This window comes from Balaenoptera musculus, chromosome 3 (assembly GCF_009873245.2).
Source record: "Balaenoptera musculus isolate JJ_BM4_2016_0621 chromosome 3, mBalMus1.pri.v3, whole genome shotgun sequence".
Classification (NCBI taxonomy): domain Eukaryota; kingdom Metazoa; phylum Chordata; class Mammalia; order Artiodactyla; family Balaenopteridae; genus Balaenoptera; species Balaenoptera musculus.
In genome coordinates, this window is record NC_045787.1 from 59,862,000 (window position 1) to 59,888,516 (window position 26,517).

At 40.9% G+C, this 26,517-nt stretch overlaps 1 protein-coding gene across 9 annotated transcripts in view; it reads left to right on the forward strand.

Annotated features, from left to right (window-relative positions):
- The window catches only part of PDE8B (phosphodiesterase 8B), a 384,244-nt gene that overhangs the window by 281,808 nt on the left and 75,919 nt on the right, over window positions 1-26,517 (forward strand). For 8 of the 9 annotated variants that reach the window (XM_036845326.1, XM_036845330.1, XM_036845328.1 and 5 more), the window contains one exon: window positions 1,877-1,937. The exons of the other annotated variant lie outside the window; for it this stretch is intronic. In XM_036845326.1, coding sequence (XP_036701221.1) covers window positions 1,877-1,937 — 61 coding nt within the window. The remainder of the gene's footprint in view (window positions 1-1,876; window positions 1,938-26,517) is intronic. 9 annotated transcript variants of the gene reach the window in all.

Consider the following 26,517-nt stretch of genomic DNA (forward strand, 5'->3'; position numbering starts at 1 on the left):
TCCCCACGCCGCAAGGAGCTCAGTTTCTAGGCCTTTCTCTGTCATCACAAAGACCACAGAACAGCAGGGCTCGTTGCCTCAGCCCCGCCTGGGAGCAGAGCTTCTCTCCTTGAGGCACCGTGATGATTCTCTCTAGCCCTCGGTGCTTGTTCCACAAGGAGGAGAGAACCCTGGGGGCCATGGTTAGGAGAAAAAGGTGTCTGACCAGAAGCTGAGACATCTGATTCCATGTGAATCTCAGGTTACCAGAGGAGGCAGTTCATTTGCAGAGAGATAAGGAAAATGCGCAATTCCATTTCCTTCTCCCAGTTACATTTTGTGAGAAGGTTTATGGAGCCAAACAGGACCCCCTAACAGTACATCACTGAGGAGCCTTTGTAAACAAGGCTGAAGGTCAACCAGCCAGCTTCATAGTACAGGTTTACAAGGGACACACACCGTTGGGTGACGTTTTGGAAAAAGAAAACGAGCAGTTATGGTGGCGAATAACCAGAAAAGGAGAGCCCTGTCTGTGACTCTTATTGTGTGGTTAGAAAACGTTCTGTAGTCAGCAAAGTGTCTGTAGGTTGTTTCCGCTCCAATTTTACTTATTTGTTAGTTTCAAAACTGTTCCCCCTCCGTTCAGAATCCACTGTCTCATGTTTCCTGCCACTTTGCTTCACTCCGTATGGTGAGGACACTGGTAGCCCTGACCAGGGGTTTCGAGCGCACAGAGAGAGGCCCCCAAATCCCTCCTGAGCGCACAGGCTTCCGCGTGGCCATTTGCACCAGCGGTCAGAGCTCTGAGGCCACGATGGCCGTCACATTATTGTTTCCAACCATCATCCTTAGACCGTCTTCTCAAGCTAAGATTCACTGTGTGTGTGTGACCAGAATTATTAGGTAACAAGGTGGAGGAGACCGAGTTACTGTTTGGTGATTTCTGTCAGAATGAGTTTTTCTGATTTTTCTGATTTGACAGATAAGAACAAGAAGTTCTAGAGCCCAGAGACAGTGTTATTTTTTTCCCCCAATATTTTCCCCCAGTGAGCTATCAGAGGAAATTCTTACTAAAAGTAGGGAAATTTTACCTCTTGCTATTTAGTGATGCTCACTACAGAATAACCAGGACTCTTCAGAGTCCTCCAGAGAAAACTGAACCGAAGAGAGAGACAGACAGAGACAGAGAGACAGAAGCAGAGACACAGAGAGAAGAGATTCATTACTATAAAATCGAACATAGCCCTCTGTAATTCTAGCTTCGCTCAGTAGAAAATCTACCTTGAGCTGATCTTTGTGCAGGACTAAGGCACCTGTTGTCTTTTCCTGGTGTCCTTGTGGTAATGAGCAAGACCACAGGCTGTTTTGGGATTCTGTCCATGATCTTAAAATAAGAGGATTTTTCTGTGCCTGAAAAATGCCATCATTTATGATGACCGGGCTGTGAAAGAATGTGGAATATTAAATGTAAAATCAACAATCATGAACTTTGGTCATTGTCCAAATGAGTCTTTGCCTTCTATATAAGCTATAAAAGTATTAGTGTCAGCAGAATTAAATCCCATTTTAATCTAAAGTCTGGAGGAGCATTTCATCCTGTCACTGATGCTATCTAGGAGCCAGGCCTCAGGAGTTGGTTAGAAAATGAGGTACCCATTAGGGAAGTGTTTCTGAGCCGGCTATGATTAAAAGGGAAGCCCAGTTTCTGAAGGCATGTGTGGGCTGTGTGTGAAAAAAAATGCATCTTTTATAGACTGTGTTTTGTCGGAATTTAAAATCTGCCTTAGAATGGACCCTGGAGTTTTACTTGAAGAAGATTCTGTTGATGTTTTCATTTGCTAATTTGTTGAATCATCTCATATCTGACTCACTAATAACTGATTATTTATGTTATTAGGAAAATTAGGCATTTTGTCTCCCTCAAGAAACTGTGTTGTACCACTGACAAAAATAAGCAGGTATGGTATTCAGTTTGCTTCATTTGCTTTGTCGGCTTGACCATGCGTTCGTTACGTTCTCACCACGGTTCTCTACTTGTCTTTCTCCGTATCTTACTGTAGTTGCCAATTAAGAAGCTTTATGGCAAAATTAGGCCCTTAGACAAATAGTAAAAGAAAAAATTCCCCAGCAAGCCTATACACTTTATTAGTAACACATGTCAGTTATGATTTAGCTTGTGACTGTGCAGCTCAGGACCAATATATTTTATGAGAGCATAAAATTTTTCCTCCAAATAAAAAATGTTCTAATTTGCTACCTTAATTTCTTAAGTGAAAGTTATATATGCATTTGAGCATTTCACCCCTATAAATTCATGTCAAAAACAAAAATCACTTATAATTAGTACTATGATTTTTTTTAACTGTTATATCATGCAGAACAATATATTTGAGTGTTTTCTGAAGTAACAGAATTTTAGTAAGTTGCTGTCTTTAACAACTTTTTTAGGTAGTTTTATCATAGAGAACAACAACGGTATTGATATTTTTCTTTTTTTTTAAACATCCTTATTGGAGTATAATTGCTTTACAATGTTGTGTTAGTTTCTGCTGTGCAACAAAGTGAATCAGCTATATGTATACATATATCTCCATATCCCCTGTGTCTCCCTCCGACCCTCCCTATCCCACCCCTCTAGGTGGTCACAAAGCTGATCTCCCTGTGCTCTGCAGCTGCTTCCCACTAGCTATCTATTTTACATTTGGTAGTGTATACATGTCAATGCTACTCTCTCACTTCGTCCCAGCTTCCCCTTCCCCCTCCCCATGTCCTCAAGTCCATTCTCTATGTCTGTGTCTTTATTCCTGTCCTTCCCCTAGGTTCATCAGAACCATTTTTTTTTTTTTTAGATTCCATATATGTGTGTTAGCATATGGTATTTGTTTTTCTCTTTCTGACTTACTTCACTCTGTATGACAGACTCTAGGTCCATCCACCTCACTACAAATAACTCAGTTTCATTTCTTTTTAAGGCTGAATAATATTTCATTGTATATATGTGCCACATCTCCTTTATCCATTCATCTGTCGATGGACACTTAGGTTGCTTCCATGTCCTGGCTATTGTAAATAGTGCTTCAATGAACATTGTGGTACATGACTCTTTTTGAATTATGGTTTTCTCGGGGTATATGCCCAGTAGTGGGATTGCTGGGTCACATGGTAGTTCTATTTTTAGTTTTTTAAGGAACCTCCATACTGTTCTCCATAGTGGCTGTATCAATTTACATTCCCACCAACAGTGCAAGAGGGTTCCCTTTTCTCCACACCCTCTCTAGCATTTATTGTTTGTAGATTTTTTGATTATGGCCATTCTGACTGGTGTGAGGTGATACCTCACTGTAGTTTTGATTTGCATTTCTCTAATGATTAGTGATGTTGAGCACCCTTTCATGTGTTTGTTGGCAATCTGTATATCTTCTTTGGAGAAATGTCTATTTAGGTCTTCTGCCCATATTTGGATTGGGTTGTTTGTGTTTTTGATATTGAGCTGCATGAGATGCTCATATATTTTGGAGATTAATCCTTTGTCAGTTGCTTCATTTGCAAATATTTTCTCCCATTCTGAGGGTTGTCTTTTCATCTTGTTTATGGTTTCCTTTGCTGTGCAAAAGCTTTTAAGTTTCATTAGGTCCCATTTGTTTATTTTTATTTCCATTTCTCTAGGAAGTGGGTCAAAAAGGATCTTGCTGTGATATTTTTTCTTTTTGGTTTATACTTTAGTACTGGATTGTGTGTATTGTCACTTCCTGCTTTAAAGTTTGTAGATTAAAAAGTATTCAACAAACATAATTACCAATGATCTATTTTTAATACAAATCTATTTATTTTATTTAGGTATAATTGATGTACAATATTATATGTTTCAGAAGTACAACATAGTTATTCACAATTTTTAAAAGTTATAGTCCGTTTATAGTTATTATAAAATATTGTCTATATTCCCTGTGTTATACTATATATCTGTGTAGCTTATTCATTTTAGACGTAGTAGTTTATACCTCTTAATTCCCTACCCAATTTTTCCTCTCCCCCTTTCCCTCTCCCCTCTGGTAACCACTAGTTCTCTATATCTGAATCTGTTTCTTTTTTGTTCATTCATTTGTTTTATTTTTTAGATTCTACATATAAGTGATATCATGCAGTCTTTCTCTGTCTGACTTATTTCACTTAGCATGATACCCTCCAAGTCCATCCATGTTGTTGCAAATGGCAAAGTGTCATTCTTTTTTATGGCTGAGTAGTATTCCGTTGTGTGTGTTTGTGTGTATGTGTGCGTGTGTGTACCTCCAGTGATCTATTTTTGAAAATCTTTCAAACATGGCCTTTGACTTAGATGAAGATTTTGAAAGAAGTGACAGTGTCTCTCAAGGATATGAAAGGCTTCAGGGCATAATCCATTTTAGTGTAGCATGTCGGAGACTTGGGAAGTGGTGTGGGATCAGGAGAAAGCCTGGCCAGGCAAGGAAATAAGCTGGGACATGGCAGACCCAAGATGCCTGGGCTCCTCCCGGTGAGAAGGCAGCCCCAGAGGGGAGGAGACTCCGTGCAGTGAGCTTCCAGCTGGTGTCTCAGCCCATCAAAGGGATCCATGTCCATCTGCTTTTTTAAAAAATAATGACTCAGTATTTGTATATACTGTGAACTGATCACCACAGTAAGTCTAGTTAACATCCATCACCATATGTAGTTACAATTTTTTTTCTTTTGAGAACTTTTAATATCTACTCTTAGCAAATTTCAAATATGCAACATAGCATTATTAACTATAGTCCATGCTGTACAGGACATCCTCAGGACTTATTCATTATAACTGGAAGTTTGTACTTTTTGACCTCCTGCATCCCCCTTTTTTTTTTAAAATAAATTTATTTATTTATTTTTGGCTGCCTTGGGTCTTTGTTGCTGTGCGCGGGCTTTCTTTAGTTGCGGTGAGTTGGGGCTACTCTTCTTGCAGTGTGTGGGTTTCTCATTGTGGTGGTTTCTCTTGTTGTGGAGCACGGGCTCTAGGCGCGTGGGCTTCAGTAGTTGTGGCTTGCGGGCTCTAGAGTGTAGGCTCAGTAGTTGTGGCGCACGGGCTTAGTTGCTCCGTGGCATGTGGGATCTTCCCAGACCAGGACTCGAACCCGTGTCCCTTGTGTTGGCAGGTGGATTCTTAACCACTGCGCCACCAGGGAAGCCTCCTGCATCCCTTTTACCCACTCCCCACCCCCACCTCTGGCAACCACCGATCTGTTGTCTGTGTGTATGAGTTTGAGGGTTTTTTTAGATTCCACATATTAGTGATAACATGTGGTATTTGCCTTTCTCCATCTGATTTATTTCACTTACCATAATGCCCTCAAGGGCCATCCATGTTGTTGCAAATGGCAAGATTTCCTTCTTTCTTATGGCTAAATAATATTTCATTGTATGTGTATATACCACATTTTCTTTATCCATTCAACCATCCATGGTTGTTTCCATATCTTGGCTATTGTAAATAATGCTGCAGTGAGTATGGGGTTGCATATATCTTTTAGAGTTAGTGATTTTATTTCCTTTGAATAAATACCCAAAAGTGGAATTTCTGGATCATATGGTAGTTCCATTTTTAGTTTTTTGAAGAACTTCCATGCTGTTTCCCATAGTGGCTGCACCAGTTTACATTCCCACCAACAGTGCACAAGGGTTCCCTTTTGTCTACATCCTTGACAACACTTGTTATTTTTTTATTTTTTGATAATAGCCATGTTAACAGGTGTGAGTTTATATCTCACTGTGGTTTTGATTTGTATTTCCCTGAAAACTAGTGATGTTGAACACCTATTTGTATACCTGTTGGCCATTTGTATGTCTTCTTTAGAAAACTGTCTATTTAGATCCTCCACGCATTTTTTTATTGGGTTGTTTGTTTTTTTGCTGTTGAGTTGTATGAGTTCTTTATATTTTTTTAGATGCTAACTCCCTTATCAGACATATGATTTGCAAATATTTTCTCCTATTTGGTAGGATATCTTTTCATTTTGTTGGTGGTTTTCTTTGCTATGCAAAGCATTTTAGTTTTATGTAGTCCCAATTGTTTATATTTGGTTTCGTTGCCTTTGCTTTTGGTATCAAAAAATCACTGCAAGACCAACATCAAGGAGCTTATCCCCTATGATTTCTTCTAGGAATTTCATGATTTCAGATTTTAAGTTCAAGACTTTAATCCATTTTGAGTAGATTTTTGTGTATAGTGTAAGATAGTGATCCAGTTTCATTCTTTTCCATGTGGCAGTTTTTTTTTAATTTATTTATTTTGTTTATTTATTTTTGGCTGCATCAGGTCTTTGTTGCTGTGCACGAGCTTTCTCTAGTTGCAGCGAGCGGGGGCTACTCTTCATTGTGGTGCGCAGGCTTCTCATTGCAGTGGCTTCTCTTGTTGCAGAGCACGGGCTCTAGGCGTGCAGGCTTCAGTAGTTGTGGCCCGTGGGCTCAGTAGTTGTGGCTTGTGGGCTCTAGAACGCAGGCTCAGTAGTTGTGGCACACAGGCTTAGTTGCTCCACGGCATGTGGGATCTTCCCGGACCAAGGATGGAACCCGTGTCCCCTGCATTGGCAGGCAGACTCCCAACCACTGCACCACCAGGGAAGCCCTCCATGTAGCTATTTAATCCAACACCATTTACTGAAGAAACTATTCTTTCCACCTTGTATATTCTTGGCTCCTTTGTCATAAATTAATTGACCATATATATGTGGGTTTATGTCTGGACTCTCTATTGATCTACATCATTAGATACATTGAACTATCTATGCAGATAAATATGTGTCTGTTTTTATGCCAGTACCATACTGTCTTGATTACTATAGGTTTGTAACATAGTTTGAAATTGGGGAGTGTGATACCTCCAGCTTTGTTCTTCTTTCTTAAGAATATTGGAAAAATATTCTAGAATAGCAAAAGGAATCATGTACTTTTTTGTATGATTTAGTTCAACATAAAATGCCTCCTTCAGCACTGAGTGTTTCATTTGGAATCAGGAAATTTTCACTTAATAACATAAACTCATGCAGAGAGGCAAGTCCTTGGAGACCTCTGGGAAAGGAGGGGAACTGACTTTCACAGGAAAAAAATTCTCCCAACAGCAAAGTTTAGACATTGCAGGAGGAAGAATGAGGTCCACGTGAGAGGTGACATGGGTAGAGGGAGAATCACATGACATTCTGACGGCTTTTTAGAGACAAACTAGTGAACCCAAGCAGTGCAAACCAACCGCTATGGGCTGTGAAGCCACAGTGCAGGACCCAGGCCCACTTGGGCTTGTTCACGCGCGTCCAGAAATGAGTCGAGTATAGTCCACATACAAAACCAAGCAGAGCCTCCCCCACCAGCCTAGCCTTGCTCCTCCTCCTTCCCCGCTTTCCCGTTTAGTGAATGGACCCCATCTCCTGTCACCATTTCCCTGCAGCTCCATGTGCCCAAATTCTACCAGCCCTCCATAGCCCAGCCCGAGAAACATCAAGTTCCATCTCCCTCCTCGAGCCCCCAAAGTACCTTCTTTGCTGTGTATCACGCCCACCGTCGTGATGGCTACTTGTGTGCCTCACTGCCCTCTCCTCTCCAGCAGGGTCCCTGGGCTGTGCTTGTCTTTGTGTGCCCATGCTGCCTGGTGCGTAGTAGGCCCTCAAGCAGTTGGTGAGCTGGAGTGGACTTGAATGTCTTGGTCCTGGCTTCCTGCCACCTGTAAACTCTTCCTGCTTCACAGGGAGAGCAGGCAAGTCCTTAGCAAAGGACTTAGGGATGCAGAAGCAGAGGGGCCACCTCCTCTTTTCTGAGGCTCTAAATAGAAATGTCTTTATTGCCGTAAATTAGCTGCTGTTCTCAGAAGGGTGGAAACGCAGGGCTCAGATATCCTGAGCCATTGACGTCACCTAATGGTGCTGCACTGGCCTAGAGAGACACTTAGATTTTCCAATAACAAAGAATTTTTATATCTCTGGCCAGCCACACTGTTTTTCCTTCTCATCAAAGGAGGCTGAAGTGAATGGTGATGGGTCTGTGATGGGAAGGGCTCCCTAGAGGGTGGGAGCAGCCCATCTGCAGGTGGTTCTAGTGGCGCTGCTTTCTGGGGTTTAGCCCTGAAGTCAAAATCCACCCATGGGTTTGCACTTTAACAAGGAATGAAATTGGAAGCCAGGCTGCTGTCTGCTGGTGGTGCTTGTCATCAGCAAAGATCTTTTTTCCTATGTGAACCCTGTAGCTTTTTACCAAAAGGCTGGAAATGCCCTGTGAGGTTAGTCTGCCGTAAACATTGTCACCCCTGCAGCACTCACACATTTTCTCCCCAGATGTGTATTAAACACCTGTTCCGTGCTGGCGCCAGGGACACGAAGTCTCTGCCCCAGAAGCTATGGGGCCACAGACAAATAAACAGGACACATTTCTAGAGCACAGTGTGGGGAGGTGTGAACCAGGTGCTGGAGAAGCACAGAACGCAGGACTGAAGAGGCTGGCTAGGATTTTTTTAGGTGTCATCTAGGACAAAGGGCAACAAGCTAGACCCTACAGGCCAAATGTGGTCTGTTTTGTAAATAAAGTTTTATTGGCTCACAGCCACATTCTTTTTTACATAGCACCCGAGGCTGCTTTCATTCTACAACAGCAGGGTTGAGCAGGTACAACAGAGACCATGTGGCCAGCAAAGCCTAAAATATGTACTCTCTGGCCCTTTACAGAAAAAATTTGCTAACCTCATTTCTAAAAGATAATTTTCTTTCTTGGATTTCCCACTTTCTTAGGTCAGGGACCATCTGCCCCGCCTCCATGCATGCACATACTTCTTTGAACACCCTTTGCCTTCCTGGCATCCCCTGCACCCTGGTTCAGAGGCTGTCTCAACCCCTTTATACCAGTGCAGACATGAGAACTTAGTTCCCCTGAGGCTTTGCCTTTTCATGAGGTCCAGGTCGAAATCCAAATGCATGGCTGAAACTGGAATTTCAGACATCTGCAAGCATGGTCCAGGAGTTGGACTCACATAGGGGAAGGAGACTTCCAGGATCCCAGCTTTACACCAGCTCCTCCTAAGCTGGCCTGGTCCAAGGAGAGGGGATCTCCCCACTGCCACCCCTGTAGTGCCCACCCCCAGCCCAGGTGCAGTGCAGCCCCCATTCTCACTTCTCCTCCAAGCCTTGGCATTAGAGTATGGGAAGCACAGCACTCTCAAAAGCCAGCAGCCAGTGGCAGGCTTGGAGCCCTGGAGCGAGTGTGGGGTTGCAGCTGGTGGTGTCCATCGGACTGTATCACCTGATCTCTGTTCTCATGGCGGGGGGTGGGGTGACACACAGTCCACGGAGAAGCCTCAGGGAGATGCACGCGTCTCGTGTCCAGTAAGAGGAAGTCGTTCTCTTGTGAAGTCAGGAAGCACAGCCCACCCAATGAGCAGCTCCCGAAAATATTCCCTTGTTCAATGGGGTTATAGCAGGAGAAGGTCATAGCCAAGCTCAAAGGAAGCGGTTTGCTTTCTGACTAATCAGCGTTCCAGGACAAAAGCTGGTTGAGAGCAGACTGAGACCAATCTGACCTGGATTTTGCACAGGGTTTTCCAGAACTAGACAACAGAGGTTCCTGCCTTTGGAATTTCATTGACCACCACCTCACCCTCATGACAGGAAGGTTGTTTCAGCCCTGGGAAATAGGAAGGACATAATCACTGAATGAAGAATAGCTATTTAACATGAATCAGTTTGCCTTAGTTCAAACCTTGTTTCTATCAGTGAAAACCTACGTAAGCATCGTCACAGCCTGACATCAGTATGGGGACAGGCATTTGGAAGTCACTGCTTTAAAAGCACTTTCACGCATGTAACTTATTTGGGGATAGAAGAGGCAGAAATAGGGGCTGAGTTGGCCAAATTTGCAGTAGTGAAACCTTGCTTTGAGATAAGCTTTTTAGGGTTCATACTACTATGCCATTTTATACAAGGGACTTGAGTGTCCGTGGATTTTGATATCCATGAGGGCAGAGGACAACTAGGAGGGTGGTCCTAGAACCAATCCCCCATGAATACCAAGGGATGACTGTATTTTGTTTTATAGTAAACTATTTAATCTTGAAATTGTTGTAAAGATTAGGGAAAAATAGAACTTTACTGTAATAATAATGCATAAGACCAAACCTGTCAGAAGTGCCTAAAACAAGATACAAGGACATAGAGTGTCAGGGCGTAAGAAGGGGGAAGGAACAGGTCTTTAGTTTTGTGAAGGCTTCGAGTAGGGAAGGAGGGACTGGGTCCTGAAGCCAAAAGCAGTGGAAAGTTTTAGGGGATCTGATTAGGCTCAATATAGGAAAGAATTATTAGAATTGACCAAAGTTTGTAGCCTTATCGGGTAGTGAGTTCACCACCACGGGAGGTAATCAAATAGCAGTAGACTGAGCTTTCAGTGGGAAAAGCTGTCTAGGGAGGTCACTAATTGGCCAGAGGTTAGACTAGATCAGTGGTTCTCCAAGTGTGGTTCCCTGGAGCAGCAGTGGCCCCAGGGATTTGTTAGAATTACAAAACCAGACTACAGAATCAGAAATTTGGGGGGTGGGCCTGGGCAGTCTGTTTTAATAAGCCTTCCAGGTGCTTCTAATTCACTCTGAAGTTTAAGAGATACTAGATAAGATGAATGACTTCAAGACTCTGATAGTGTGAATTTGGAATATTGGTTCATGAGCAGAGGCTGTTCCTGGTTTAATATAGTCAGGAATGCTTGTTTTCACTTCTAGCCCTCCAGCTTTCCCCTCCTGAGCATGAGGCCCCTGACCCAGGCTGCTCAGAATGTTGTGTTGCAGAGGACCCCCAGCTCTGCCCCAGGCATGCCCAGCTTGTGCCCTAGACCTGCACGTCCCAGATGGAAATGTGGCTCAACAAACGGCGATGTGCTCCAAGTGTGAACCACGTGCTAGATTTCAGAGACTTAGTATGAAAAAGAATGTAGATTAGCTCATTAAAAATATCTCAGTCTCATGTTGCTCACGTGTTGAAATGATAACATCTCGCACATATTGTACTTAAAATATTAATTTCACCTGTTTCTTGTCACTTTAATGCAGCTACTAGAGTACTTAAAATTATGTATGTGGCTTGCATTTGTGGCTCTCACATTATTTCTGTTGGGGGTCTAGCCCTTCCCCTCCAGGCCAAATCTTACCCCCCGAATCCAGCTCTTCGTGCCCTTTCGCAGGCGATAGAGGGGCTCAAAGAGCTACACACACAGTCTAGCTTCTGTCAATGAGTTGAGTCGGCTGCAGACTTACTGAGCCTCCCAGGAGAGGAGGCTGTAACCCAGGCCCCTAGCAGTGCTTTCCTGTTACATGATGGGCGCTTAAGCAGACGTTCAGGGACCATTTTTGTTCGGGGAGGTGTGGGGGGCACCTTCCATTAGTTCTCAAACTGCAGCAGAAAGTTAGCTCTCACTTTCTAGAGCTATCAGGTGGACAGTGGGAGCTCTGGGCACCACGCCCTCCCACCCACTGCCCCTGTGGCCCTTGCAGTCCCACCCCAGACCGGCCTTCTCTTGGGTGCGTCTCGCCCCTCACTGCCCCTAGGCCTCGACTCTCCCCACGTTTGCCAGGGTCGGCTCCCTCTCATCCTTTCCTTCCCAGCAGGTGGCTTGGCTGATAGCGCTCTTCATGATTTGGGGGCCGCCCCCCAGCGTGCACAGAATAGGGGCCTTAATGCTCAGAGAGCCTCATCCCACCGCATTCTCGGTGAAACAGGAAGAGCATGGCTGGTGCAGGCAACCAGGAGAGAAAGATGGGTAGAATCACTTGCTGGTTTCTATTCATTGCTGATCCCTGGTGATAAAAACAAGTTTTCAGTGTATCCTAAATTCCCAATATTTGAGATGTGTCACATGGGGGTTTGTTTTGTTTTGTTTTTTTATTTCCTGTGTTAACATATAAAAAGTATCCATAGAAACAAGGTGGGGAGAATTTTTTCTGTAGCCTCAATACATTTATTACTGATGCCACTTTGTATTTCTAACACCATTATAATTCTGCATCCTAAAAATACATTCTGCGGGTTTCTGGTCTATCTAGAACCTCAGCATCTAACTAATTCACCTTGGATTTTGTTAGCGTGTCTATTTTATCCTCACTTTTATTTAATATTGCATTACATGGAAAATATATCAAATGATCCAAATGTGCTCAAAGATGTGCTTCTCCTGCCCATAAGTACACATAATTACAGAGTCGTTGGGAAGATTGTCTAGCCCATTTCTCCCCCCAAAATATGTAATATATGTCATCTTAAAATGATTATTGTCTAGATTATCTATGTTGCATGTTTTTGAATGATGTAGACCCTTTGCAGCTTCCTCATCCTTCAGGACTCAATCCAGCTTCTTTTCCCTCCAAGAATCTCCCCAAGCCTGCCCGCCATCTCTCTCCCCACCAGTGAAGGTGACGGTGACCCTGTTTTTCTGCATCGTCCATGCCACTGTTAATCTTATGCTGCTTTGGGTCAGTTCTCACTTCCGGCCACTGTGTGTGCCCAGTAGATAACAGGAAAGTATTTTGAAAGCTAATTTTTATTCCCTAATACAGTAACCTTTGGAAGGCATAGGAAATTGAAGATACAGCCCTGTCTAGTCCCAAATTATTATTACATGTAGAGTTTTCATCTGTATGTAGCCAATATACATATCACATGCCATTGCAAAGAGTATTTGCTGTATTCTCCCAAGGCGCACGTCCAAGTGTGACTTCCTGAAGTGGGAGGAAAAGGACACTGCAACTGAAAACATGACTTCAGTTTGCGCTGAAAGTGGCTGTTCGTGTTTAGAGATGTATTTTATCTAATCAGTGTATTACCACGGTACTGAGTTTGTACATATGTACTTTACTCACAGCAGGTGCCCCAAATATTTGTTGATAAATTTGGTAAAGCCACTATGTAAACAACATTTTTCCATTTAGCTTTAGTACATATTTACACGGAGCTATTTAAAGAAAGGGCTCCAATATTGCAAAACCACAATTTTTCCTGAGAAACCACGTTTGAACAGCCAAACCCCGAGCAGATGGGAATGGAGTACCTGCGGGGTGTCTGAGGGTAAGACAACTAGGAGCTCCCAGCAGGGAACAGGCCCGGACGCTGAGAATTCAGCGATGCGATTACACGTGTGAGAAAGTCTCGGCTCACAGGAGAGAGAGGCGACCTCAGGCCTGGCGCTGCTGGCAGCTGTTGTAGCGGGGCACGACAAGCTTCATGAGACCCCCACACGTCTGAAGCTGAGAGAGCCACCTGGCCGACAAGGGGGAGGACTGACTGAGAACATTCTGGGCGCGTGTACCTACCCTGAGCCCCGTGGGAAAGGAGGCTGCCTCGTTTCAGGTAGACACACGTGCTCTGCCCGTCGTGGCTAGCAGGGCCGCAGGCCCGGGGTTGTCTGCCCTGCACGGGGGTGGATTCCTCTGCCCCGGCTGGTCTCTTCTCCTCTTCTCTCCGCCACGGCCGTAGGTATTTTTTTTTTTTTTTGAAAGCTTCGTTGTTTTTTTTTTATAGCTACTTTATTTATTTATTTATTTATTTTTGGCTGTGTTGGGTCTTCGGTTCGTGCGAGGGCTTTCTCCAGTTGCGGCAAGCGGGGGCCACTCTTCATCGCGGTGCGGGGACCGCTCTTCATCGCGGTGCGCGGGCCTTTCACTATCGCGGCCCCTCCCGTTGCGGGGCACAGGCTCCAGACGCGCAGGCTCAGTAGTTGTGGCTCACGGGCCCAGCCACTCCGTGGCATGTGGGATCTTCCCAGACCAGGGCTCGAACCCGTGTCCCCTGCATTAGCAGGCAGACTCTCAACCACTGCGCCACCAGGGAAGCCCGGCCGTAGGTATTTATAAGGCACTTGCCCTGTGGTGGGGACAGCTAGGAGGCGGAGAATGGGAAAAACAGAGGGGAAGGCACTCAGAGTCCGAGCCGGAAATCACGTTTCCCTCTGTGTGAAACTTTTCCTGCCTGCTCACCTGTAACGGGCTGCCCCGATGGCGAGGCCCCGCTCAGGTGAGCCTCAGTACGGGAGGCCTAAACGTGAAGAAAAATTCGTTTGACTTAAGAAAAGTAAAATAGGTTTGCTGATGAATGGTAAACAGACATAGCTGAGCTGTTTGTTAAAAATTAACGTTAGCTCTTTATCTCTGACACGTTTAAGACAACTAGGATTTAAGGAGGAGATTCTATGTTGGCCTTTGGGAAGGAGGAGTTCCCCACCCCCCAAATTTAACTAAAATTCTAAAGGTTGTATTTTTGTATGATTTGTGTCATTCAGACTATTGAAAGATATTCTGTTCACTGTGGAGACTTAAAATAATTCAGCACAAGAAGCTTTTATATTACCTTAGAGCTGATTTAGGTTAAAGTTTTACTTATTTACCTATTTTTATGCAATCTATGGGAATTAGCAATTGATAGGAAAGTTTTCTTTTTCCAAAGCAGCAGTTGGTGTCTGTCTCCTCAGAAGGAATTATTTCACTTCACATTGAGAACTTTTCAGGCTGGGGCATGTGCTCAGCATAAGCTGGGCATTCATTCCTCTATTCATTAAGCAGCAATTGCCTTCCAGCACTTTGGCCCAGTGGAAGACACAAGGGTGGATGAGAATGAGGTCACCACGTTTTACCCCATATCGGCGGAAATCCTTGGCTTGGCTAATGGGACCACCCCTTCCACTCAGCCTCGCCCCGCGCCCCCAAACCTGGGAACCACCTTCAGCAACCTTGCTTTCCTGACCCCCCTGCATCCTCAGAGCCACTTAGTTCTGAAGATTGTGTCTTCCTAACAACACTTGACTTCATGGCCTTTTCTCCAGCCCCGTCCCACTTCATTTCATCCCACGGCGGCCTCTGGTTGTCCTGCACTAGCCTCCTTAACTGCTGCAGGCTCTTGAGAGCTGACTGTTTAATTTTCTGGAGTTTTGTGAGGCGTTATTAAAATTAAATTATAGAAGCACGCAATTAGATAAATTTTTAAATAGGTAATAAGGACTCAAAATCTACAACTTATCGTGTTACTACATTTTACTATTAACTATGCTGTTGAGGTTACTTAACATTTGTTTTATCTGCATGGTGGAAATACAATATAAAGTTGTGCTGCACACGCATCTTCCCAACCCCCCATGTTCAGTGACATGTTGGTAGCTTCAAACAGCCATGGTGGAAATCAGATCGAGGAAATCAGCAAATGCTACAAATTCGGACTTTTTATTTTTTTTTTTAACAAAACAGTTTATTATTTTAAGCGCTCTTCTTAATATTATTGTGGTGAAAACAGAGAACCCCCTCCCCCTCCAAACATTGTTTAATTTAATATTTACATATTTGTTAGCTGCTCACATCTTAAAATTCTTTCTGCAACATCATAAACCCATGGAAAATTCTGAACAGAGAAATTCATTGTAGGAAACATGTTCAGGCAAGGCATGGTTTACGTGGATAAAAATCAAAAAATTTAAATCCACATTTGTGACTTAATCTAGATCACAGTTTATCTGCGTTGGCTCAGACTTTTTAAACTGAGGAATTATTGACATAGAACACTATTAGTTTTAAGTGTGCAGCATAGTGATTTGATACATGTACGTTGCAAAATGATCAACACAGTAAATTTAGTTAACATCCATCACCACACAGTTAGAAATACTTTTTTCTTTTGCTGAGAAAATTTAAGCTCTACAATCTTAGCACCTTTCAAATACACGATACAGTATTGTTAATTATAGTCACCATGCTGAACATACATCCCCAGGACTTATTTATCTCATAACTGAAAGCTTGTATCTTTTGATCACCTTTACCCATTTCATCCACCTCTCAACCCCCCGCCTCTGGCAACCACCAGTATGTTCTCTGTATCTATGAGCTCGGGTTTTTTGTTTTTAGATTCCACATATAAGTGATATCTTATAGTATTTGTCTTTCTCTGACTTATTTCACCTATCGTGAAACACCATCAAGGTCCATGTTATTGCAAATGGCAGGATTTCCTTTTTTATAGCTGAATAATATTCCATTGTATATATAAACCACATTTTATTTATCCATTCATTCATCAATGGACACATAGGTTGCTTCCATGTCTTGACTATTGTAAATAATGCTGCAGTGAACATGAGGGTGCATCTCTCTTTTCAAGATAGTGATTTCATTTCCTTTGGATAAATGCCCAGAAGTGGAATTGCTGGATCATATGATAGTTCTAATTTTTATTTTTTGAGGAGCCTCCATACTGTTTTCCACAGTGGCTGCAGCAATTTACATTCCCACCAACAGTGTACAAGGTTTCCCTTTTCTCTACCTCCTTGCCAACACTTGTTATTTCTTGTCTTTTTGATAATAGCCATTCTAACATGCATGAAGCGATACCTAATTATGGTTTTGATTTGCATTTCCCTGATGATTAGTGATGTTGAGCATCTTTTCATGTGCCTGTTGGCTTTCCGTATGTCTTCTTTGGAAAAATCTCTATTCAGATATTCTGCCCATTTTTAAACTAGATTGTTTCTTGCTTCCTTTTTCTGCTGAGTTGTATGAGTTTAAATACTTTTTAGATATTTACCCCTTATCAGATACATAATTTGCAAATATTTTCTCCCATTCCATAGGTTGCCTTTTCATTTTGCTGATGGTTTCGTTTGCTGTGCAGAAGTCTTTTAGTTTGATATAGTCCTACTTGTTTATTTTTGCTTTTTTGCCTTTCTGTTTAGTGTCAAATCCAAAAAGTCATTGTCACAACTGATGTCAAGGAGCTTACCTCCTATGTTTTCTTCTAGGAGTTTTAAGGTTTCAGGTCTTCTGTTCAAGTCTTTAATCTATTTTGGGTTAATTTTTGTGTATGGTGTAAGATAGGGCTTCATTCTCTTGCATGTGGCTGTCTAGTTTTACCAACACAATTTATTGAAGAGATTATCCATTCTCCTTTGTATATTCTTGTCTCCTTTGTTGTAAATTAATTGACCATACATAGGAGAGTTTACTTTTGGGCTTTTGATTCTGTTCCATTGACCTATGTTTCCATTTTTGTGCCAGTACCATACTGTTTCAATTACTCTAGCTTTGTAATACAGTTTGAAATCAGGAAGCATGATGCCTCCAGCATTGTTCTTCTTTCTCAAGGTTTCTCTGGCTACTCAGGGTCTTTTTTGGTTCCATACAAATTTTAGAATTGTTTGTTATATTTCTGTGAAAAATGCCATTGGAATTTTATAGGGATTGCATCGAATCTGTAGATTGCTTTGGGTACAAAGGACATTTTAACAGTATTAAGTCTTCCAGTTCATGAGCATGGAATATCTTTCCACTTATTTGTGCCTTCCTCAATCTCTTTCATCAGTGTTTTATAGTTCTCAGGGTACAAGTCTTCCAACTCCTTGGTTTAATTTATTTCTTTGTATTTTAATGCAACAGTAAATGGGATTTAAAATTTTTTCTCTTTCTGATAGGTCATCGTTAGTGTACAGAAACACAACTGATTTTGTATATTGATTTTGTATCCTTCAACTTTACTGAATTTGTTTATTTTAACAAATTAGGTTAGAAGTCTTTTAGGCTTTTCTACATATAAGATCATGTCATCTGCAAATGGAGACAGTTTTACTTGTTTCTTTCCAATCTGATGACTTTTCTTTTTCTTTGCTAATTTGTCTGGCTTGAACTTCCAGTACTGTGTTGAATAAAAGTGGCAAGTGTGGACATCCTTGTCTTGTTCCCAATCATAGAGGAAAAGCTTTCAGTTTCTCACCACTGAGTATGATGTTTGCTGTGGGCTTGTCATATATGGCCTATATTATGTTGAGGTACATTCCCTCTATACCCACTTTATTAAGAGTTTTTTTATGGTGAAAAATTTTATATTTAGAATTAGCCTGGATTCGGTTTAGATGATCTCAGTTTTGTTGGCAACAAAAGTTCAGAGCCAGTCAAACAAATGCCTTCTTCGCTTCATCAGGCCACATCAGGGTGTTGATCTTGGCTATGTCGGTGTCATGGAGTTTCTTCACAGCCTGTTTGATCTGGTGTTTTTTGGCCTTGAAAACTGCAATAAACACAAATATGGTGTTGTCTTCTATCTTCCTCATGGCTCACTGGGTGGTGAGGGGGAACTTGGTAATGATATAGTAAAAGCTTGTTTCTCCTGGAGGTGTTCTTCCAAGGATATCTGAGCTGCTTTCAGAGCTACAGTGTTTTAGGCACTGGAAGCTGGGTGACGTATATTATTCTTTTGTGGCTGGGAATGACTTTTAGCACTGCTTTCTTGGCCTTCAGAGTCTTGGCTTTGGGAGAGACCGGGTCATCCTTCTTTGCTTTTGGTGTCATCTTTCTGAAAAGTTATTGAGAGCTTTTATCATGAATGGATGTTGAATTTTGTCAAGCACTTTTTCTGCATCTATTGAGATGATCATATGATTTTTATCTTTTGTTTATGTGGTGTATCACATTCATTGATTTGCACATGTTGAACCATCCTTGCATCCCAGTGATAAATTTCACTTTATCATGGTGTGTAATCCTTTTAATATACTGTGGAATTTGGTTTGGTAATATTTTGTTGAGAATTTTTGCATCTATGTTCATCACAGATGTTGGCCTGTAGTTTTTTTGTTAGTGTCTTTGTCTGGCTTTGGTATCAGGGTAGTGCTGGCCTCATAAAATGAGTTTGGGAATGTTCCTTCCTCCTCGAATTTTTGGAAGTTTGAGAAGGACTGGCACTAATTTTTCTTTAAATGTTTGCTAAAATTCACCAATGAAGCCATCTGCTCCTGGGCTTTTCTTTGTCGGGAGGTTTTTGACTTACTGATTAAATCTCCTTCCTAGTAATTTGTCTGCTCAGATTTTCTGTTTCTTCATGATACAATCTTGGTAAGTTGTGTGTTTCTAGGAATGTATTCATTTCTTCAAGGTTGTCCAATTTTTTGGCATATAATTGTTTATAGTAGTCTCTTATGATCCTTTGTATTTCTGCGGTATCAGCTGTAATGTCTCCTCCTTCATTTCTGATTTTATTAGAGTCCTCTCCTTTTTTCTTGTTGAGTCTAGCTAAAGATTTGACTATTTTATCTCTTTAAAAAGCAAACAGTTCTTAGTTTCATTGATCTTTTCTATTGTCATAGTCTCTATTTCATTTATTTCTGCTCAGATCTTTATTTCCTTCCTTCTACTAACTTTGAGCTTAGTTTGTTGTTCTATTTCCTTGAGGTATAAAGATAAGTTGAGATTTTTCTAGTTTCTTAATGTAGGTGTTTATCTCTATGAACTTCCCACTTAGAAGTGCTTTTTCTGCATCCCATGAGTTTTGGTATGTTGTATTTCCACTTTTATTTGTCTCAAGATATTTTCAAATTCCCTTTTTTTCTTTGACCATTGGTTGTTCAGTAGATGGTACTTAATCTCCACATATTTGCGAATTTTCCAGTTTTCTTTTTTCTTTTTTTTAAAGAAATTCACGTTCTTTTATTTATTTATTTATTTATTTATTTATTTATTTATGACTGTGTTGAGTCTTTGTTTCTGTGCGAGGGCTTTCTCTAGTTGCGGCAAGTGGGGACCACTCTTCATCGCGGTGCGCGGGCCTCTCACCATCGCGGCCTCTCTTGTTGCGGAGCACAGGCTCCAGACGCGCAGGCTCAGTAATTGTGGCTCACGGGCCCAGTTGCTCCGTGGCATGTGGGATCTTCCCAGACCAGGGCTCGAACCCGTGTCCCCTGCATTGGCAGGCAGATTCTCAACCACTGCGCCACCAGGGAAGCCCTCCAGTTTTCTTTTTGTAATTAATTTCTAGTTTCATACAATTATGGTTGGAAAAGATGCTTGATTTGATTTCAGTCATCTTAAATGTATTAAGACTTGTTTTGTGGCCTAATATATGATATGTTTTGGAGAATGTTCTATGTGCACTTAAAAAGAATATGTATCCTGCTGCTTTTGGGCGGAGTGTTCTGTGAATATCTGAAGTCCATCTGGTCTAATGCGTACTTTAAGTCTAATGTTTCCTTATTGATAATCTGGATGATCTATTCATTGATGAAAGTGTGGTATTCCAGTCCCCTGCTATTCTTGTATTGCTGTCAATTTCTCCCTTTAGGTCTGTTAATATTTGCTTTGTGTATTTACGTGCTCCTTCTTAGGTGCGCAAATATTTACAAATGTTATATCCTCTTGTTGGATTGACCCCTTTATCATTATATAGTGACCTTCTTTGTCTCCTATTACACTTTTTGTCTTAAAGTCTATTTTGTCAGATATAAGTATAGCTACCCCAGGTTTCTTTTGGTTTCCATTTGCGTGGAATATCTTTTTCCATCCTTTCACTTTCAGTCTGTGTTCTCAAAGCTGAAGTGAATCTTTTGTAGGCAGCGTGTAGTTGGGTCTTGTTTTTTATCCATTCAGCCACTTTGTCTTTTGATTGGAGAATTTAGTCCATTACATTTAAAGTAATTATTGATAAGTATGGACCTACCACCATTTTGTTCATTGTTTCTGGGCTGTTTTATAATTCCTTTGTTTCTTTCTTCTTCTTTTGGTCTCTTCCTTTGTGATTTGTTGCTTTTCATGGTGGTATAAGTAGATTCCTTTCTCTTTATCTTTTGTGTATCTACTGTTAGGTTAGCCTTGTGGTTACCTTGAGGCTTGCATAAAACCTCTTATATTTATAACAGTCTGTTTTAAGTTGATACAACTGAAGTTTAAATGCATTCTAAAGCCCTAAGTTTTTAATTTTATGTTTTTGATGTCACAGTTTGCATCTTTTAAAAATATTACTATCTTTATATGTTCTTTCTATCCCCCTCTTTTGGGTCTCATACAGTCTCCACTTTCCAAGTCAAATCTTTTACCTGTCCCCTTAATTCTATCCCATGACCAAATACCCCAACCACTCTTTCCCATATTTTTATTTTTAGTTCATAGTTTCTTCTGAAAGCCTACCAAACATGGTGTGGTTTCTCCATATGCCCCCAATATTTCATTTTTTAAATCTTGAAAAACTATCTCACCTCTGCCTTTCCTTGAAAAACTTCTTTGCTGCCTTTACCTCTGATATCCAACATCTCATCATTTGACTTCTGCCTCAGACTCTATAGAAGATGCCCTCTCAGAGCTCACCAGTGACCTCCCAAGGATCAGATCCAAAGACTTTCTCAGTGTACTTCCTTACCTTGGTGAATCCCCTGCTCTCTTTGAAACTCCTCCTTTGGTTTGCACAGCATGCTACTGCCCCAGTCATGCCTCCCAACCCTTCCCTTGTTTGCCTTCTTCCTCCTTGTACATCGCCTAAATTCTTCTTCAGAGGTATCACCCATTCCTTCCATTTTGGCCAAGGAAGGGGAGTTTGGGAAGGCTGTTGGGACCTCAGCAAGTGACAGGGTAAAAAGCTGTTGCATATTCAAGCTTGATCCAGACTTACAGAGACATTCTGGGGGAGATATGGTGGGTGGGGCAGGTCAGCCTATATTTGCAGATACTAAAGATACTTAGAGTCAGGTGGCTGCTAACTTTGGGGTTCTGGATGCCCCACCCACTTCTGAACAAGACCCAGCCACTAGGCAGAAATTCTTGCGAGCAGGGTTTGGGTGCTTCAGTGGGTACAGGGGCTTAGCTACAGCTGGGAAGTGTTTCCAAGTTCTAGTCAAGCAGGCTGTGGGCTGAGCAGGTAAGTAGAGGGGAAACAAGAATGCACTGTAGAATTATGCTCTTAGTATATGCATCATGGTCTTAATCAGGATTAGCTTAGAGACTGGGCAGGATGACTTAGGCAGTTCCTGGCATCAGCAACATTGCTTATACCGTGAACTTCAGTGCTGTCAACTTCATATAGGTGATCCTAGCCCTGGTCTGCCTGCCTGTCTGTCTCTTTCTGTTTCCTTCCATCTCTCTTTCTCAAACTTGCAGAAAAGTTGTAAGAATGGTAAAAAGAACCTCTTTTTTTCCTTGACTATTTGAAAGTAAGTTGGTAACATGATGCACCATTGACTCTGAATACGTTTATTTGTATTTTCTACAAAAAAAGACCCTTTTATACATAACCAGAAGACCATCATCAAAACCGGGAAATTAATAGCCATACATTACTACCATTTAACTCTCAGACTCCATTTGAGTTTTACTTATTTCCCCACTAAAGTCTTTTGTAGAAAGAGGGTCTAGTTTAGAATCAGTCACGTCTCTTGATTTCCTTCAGACTGGAGTAGTTCCTCAGTCTTTCCTTAACTTTCACAATCTTGACAGTTTTGAGGATAACGAGTCCAACTATTTGTAGAATATCCTTCAGTTTTGGTTTACTAATGTTTCCTCGTGATTAGATTTAAGTTATATATCTTTGCTAAGAATATTCCAGAAGTGATGTTGACTACTAAAAGGCGTGAGATTTGAATTTGCTCCATTACTGATGATGTTAATTTTGATCACTAGATTAAGATAGTATCTCTCAGGCTTCTCCATGGTAAAGTTACTTTTCTCCTCTTTATAGTTAATGAATATTTTATGGGAGGTTACTTTGGGATTTTGTAAATATCATGTTAATCATCAGACTTTCAATTTATTTGTTAGTTTATTTATGTGAGTATGGACTCATGGATTCCTATTTTATTCAATGGGTTTTAATCTATTTTTTGATGATCTCACTGACTCTATTTTCTTTCCCATATTCTATAATCACCCAATACATTATTATTATTATTACTTTAAGCAAAAAGTTATGTTTTGTTTTATTGTATTTATTTTTGTATTCCAAATGTCAGAGATAGAAAGGGCTTAAATAAAGTCCATGCTTTCCAACATCCTCATTTACAAGCAAACAACAATAAAACCCTGAAACCCAGAGATATTGGATGACTTCCAAGGTCATAGAATTAATGAGATAATCAAGGTTGGAATCCAAGGCTCTGTTCCCAAACCAGCGCCTATCCTATTACACTGTGGTCACTCTGGCTCTACCACTCACTGTCTGTGCATCCATGAGTAACCTAATCACATTCTCTGTACCCCAATTTTCTCATCTGTTTAACAGGGACATAACGAGCACCTCACTCTTTGGGCTCATATGAGGATCAAATGAGATAATTCATGTGAAGTGCCTAGTGCAGTGTCTGGCTCACAGTAAATATTCAATAAATAAGAACTCTCATTATTATTGCAGGTCTTCCTTGACTTATGATGGGGTTACGTCCCAATAAATACATCATAAGTTGAAAAGGCATTTAATACTCCTAGCCGACCAAACATTGTCGCTTACCCTAGCTTATCTTTAACATGCTCAGAACACTTATATTAGCCTACAGCTGGGCAAAATTATCCAACACAAAGCATAATTTATAATCAAGTATTGAATATCTCATGTAACTTATTGAATACGTACTGAAACTGAAAAACAAAATGGTTGTATGGGTACAGAATGGTTCTCAGAGTATTGGTTGTTTACCATGGTGATTGTGAGGCTCACTGCTACCTGCAACATCACGAGAGAGTATCATACCATGTATTGTTAGCCTGGGAAAAGATCAAAATTCAAAATTCGAACTACAGTTTCTACTGAAAGTGTATCACTTTTGCACCATTGTAAAGTTGAAAAATCATAAGTCAAACCATAATAAGTCAGGTACCATCTGTACTAACGTTATGATTAACATTTCTGTCTTACATGTGAAGAAACTAAGTATAGGACCCTCGAAAATACTTGACAAAGAGAACAAGATTTTTTTTCTCTTTATTTTCTTTTCACTTTTTGACCCCCAACCCCCACCACTGGCTCTGTAGTATAAGCTTGTTTTGTTTTGGTTTTTAAATTCCACATAGAAGAGAGATCTTACAGTATTTCTCTTTCTCTCTCTGACTTATTTCACTTAGTATAATGCCCTCAGGGCCCATCTGTGTTGTTGAAAATGGCAAGATTTCATTCTTTTTTCTGGCTGAATAATATTCCATTGTGTATGTATACCACAATTTTTTATCCATTCATCCATTGGTGGACACTTAGGTTGTTTCCATGTACTGCTATTGTAACTAATGCTGCAATGAACATGGAGATGCATATATATTTTCTAGTTAGTGATTTCATTTCCTTTGGATAAATACCCAGAAGTGGAATTGTTAGATTATATGGTAGTTCTATTTTTAACTTTTTGAGAAATCTCCATATTGTTTTCCATACTGGCTGTACCTATTTACATTCCCATCAACAGTACATAAGTGTTCCCTTTTCTCCATATTCTCACCAATACTTGTTGTTTCTTTACTTTTTGATAACAACCATCCTTACAGATGTGAGGTTATATCTCGTAGTGGTTTTGATTTGCATTTCCCTGATGATTAGTGATGTTGAGCACCTATTTGTGTACCTGTTGGCCATCTGTATATCTTCTTTGCAAAAATGTCTAATTGGATCCTCTGCCCATTTTTATTTATTTATTTATTTATTTTTATTTTTTTTATAAATAGGAGCACACTGGTTTTTTGTTTTGTTTTGTTTTTATTTTTATTTATTTTTGGCTGTGTTGGGTCTTCGTTTCTGTGTGAAGGCTTTCTCTAGTTGCGGCAAGCGGGGGCCACTCTTCATCGCGGTGCGTGGGCCTCTCACTATCACGGCCTCTCTTGTTGCGGAACACAGGCTCCAGATGCACAGGCTCAGTAATTGTGGCTCACGGGCCTAGTTGCTCCACGGCATGTGGGATCTTCCCAGACCAGGGCTCGAACCCGTGTCCCCTGCATTAGCAGGCAGATTCTCAACCACTGTGCCACCAGGGAAGCCCCTCTGCCCATTTTTAAATTGGATTATTTGGTTTTTTGCTATTAAGTTATATGTGTTCTTTATCTATTTTGGATATTAACCTTTTATCAGATATGACTTGCAAATATTTTCTCCCATACAGTTGGTTGTCATTTCATTTTGTTCCTGGTTTCCTTTGCTGTGCAGGAGCTTTTAGTTTGCTGCAGTCCATCTTGTTTACTTATGCTTTTGTTGCTTTTGCTTTTAGTGTCAGATTTTTAAAAAATCATCACCAAGGCCAGTGTCAAGGAGCTTACTTCCTATGTTTTCTTCTAGGAGTTTTACGGTTTCAGGTCTGAAGTTCAAGTCCTCAATCCATTTTGAGTTGATTTTTGTGTATGGTGTAAAATAGTGGTCAAGGTTTATTCTTTTGCATGTGGCTGTTTAGCATCCTTTTATCTTGTGTATTTATTAACAAATTATTGTATTATAGTTATTTTTACTACTTTTGTCTTTTATAAGTGATTAATCTATCACCTTTACAACATTAGTTTTTTTGAGATTTATACTTTGTTTTCCTGTTACTAATTAGTGATTTTTTGTTTCACCTTAAAGAAGTGTCTTTAACATTTATTCTAAGGCCAGTCTAGTGGTTATGAACTCCTTCGAATTTTGCTTGTGTGCAAAACTCTTTATGTCTCCTTCAATTCTGAAGGACAGCTTTGCCAGGTAGAGAATTCTTGGTTGACACTTTTTTTCTTTCAGCACTTTGAATATATCATGCCACTCCCTTTTGGCCTGCAAAGTTTCTCCTGAAAAATTTGCTTTCAGTCTTATGGGAGTTCCCTTGTACAAAACGAGTTGTTTTTCTCTTGCTGCTTTTAAGATTGACCCCTTGTCTTTAACTTTTGACAATTTAATTATAATGGGCCTTGTGTAGGTCTGTTTGGATTCATCTTATTTGGAACTTTCAGGGCTTCATGGATCTGGATATCTGTTTCCTTCCCTAAGTTAGTGAAGTTTTCAGCCATTATTTCTTCAACTAAGTTTTCTGCCCCTTTCTCTCTTCTCTTTCTGGAATTCCTATAATGCAAATATTGGTTGTGCCTTAAGTCCCTTAAACTATCTTCACTCTTTTTCATTCTTTTTTCTTTTTGCTGCTCTGAGTGGGTGAATTCCACTGCCCTCTCTTTGAGTTCACTGATCCTTTCTTCTGCTCCATCTAGGCTGCTGTTGAAACTCCTCTTTTGGACTTTTCAGTGCAGTTATCTATTCTTCAGCTCTGTGATTTCTGTTTGGTACTTATTTATATTCTCTCTTTATTGAAATTCTCACTGTGTTCAGACATTGTTCTCCTGATCTCAGTAAACACATCTATGACTGTTATTTTGAAATCTTTGTTAGGTAAATCACTTATCTCCACTTAATTAAGGTCTTTTTCTGAGGTTTTATCTTGTTCTTTCATTTGGAACATGTTCCTCTGTTTCTTCATTTTACTTGATTCTCTGTATTGGTTTCTGTGTGTTAGAAAAAACAGTTTGATGAAACTTATTATTCTGCCCTGCCCTAGCTCTTGGTTGTCTCTCATACCTTTGTGATTGTCCAGGCAGCCTACTTTGTTTTAGTGGCTCCTAGTAGTTGAAGGTGTGCCAAGACCTGTCAGTGTCCCAAAGGAGAGGATCCCGTCAGAACCTGGATGGAGGCTGACTGGAAATGGGACCCTCAGGTAGCAGCTCTTAAAGGGTAGGACTGGGTATTTCTGCGTGCTGCCTCTGTGCTGTGCCCTTGGGGGATAGCCTATTAAGGACTATTTTTCTGTTTGTTGCAGTCC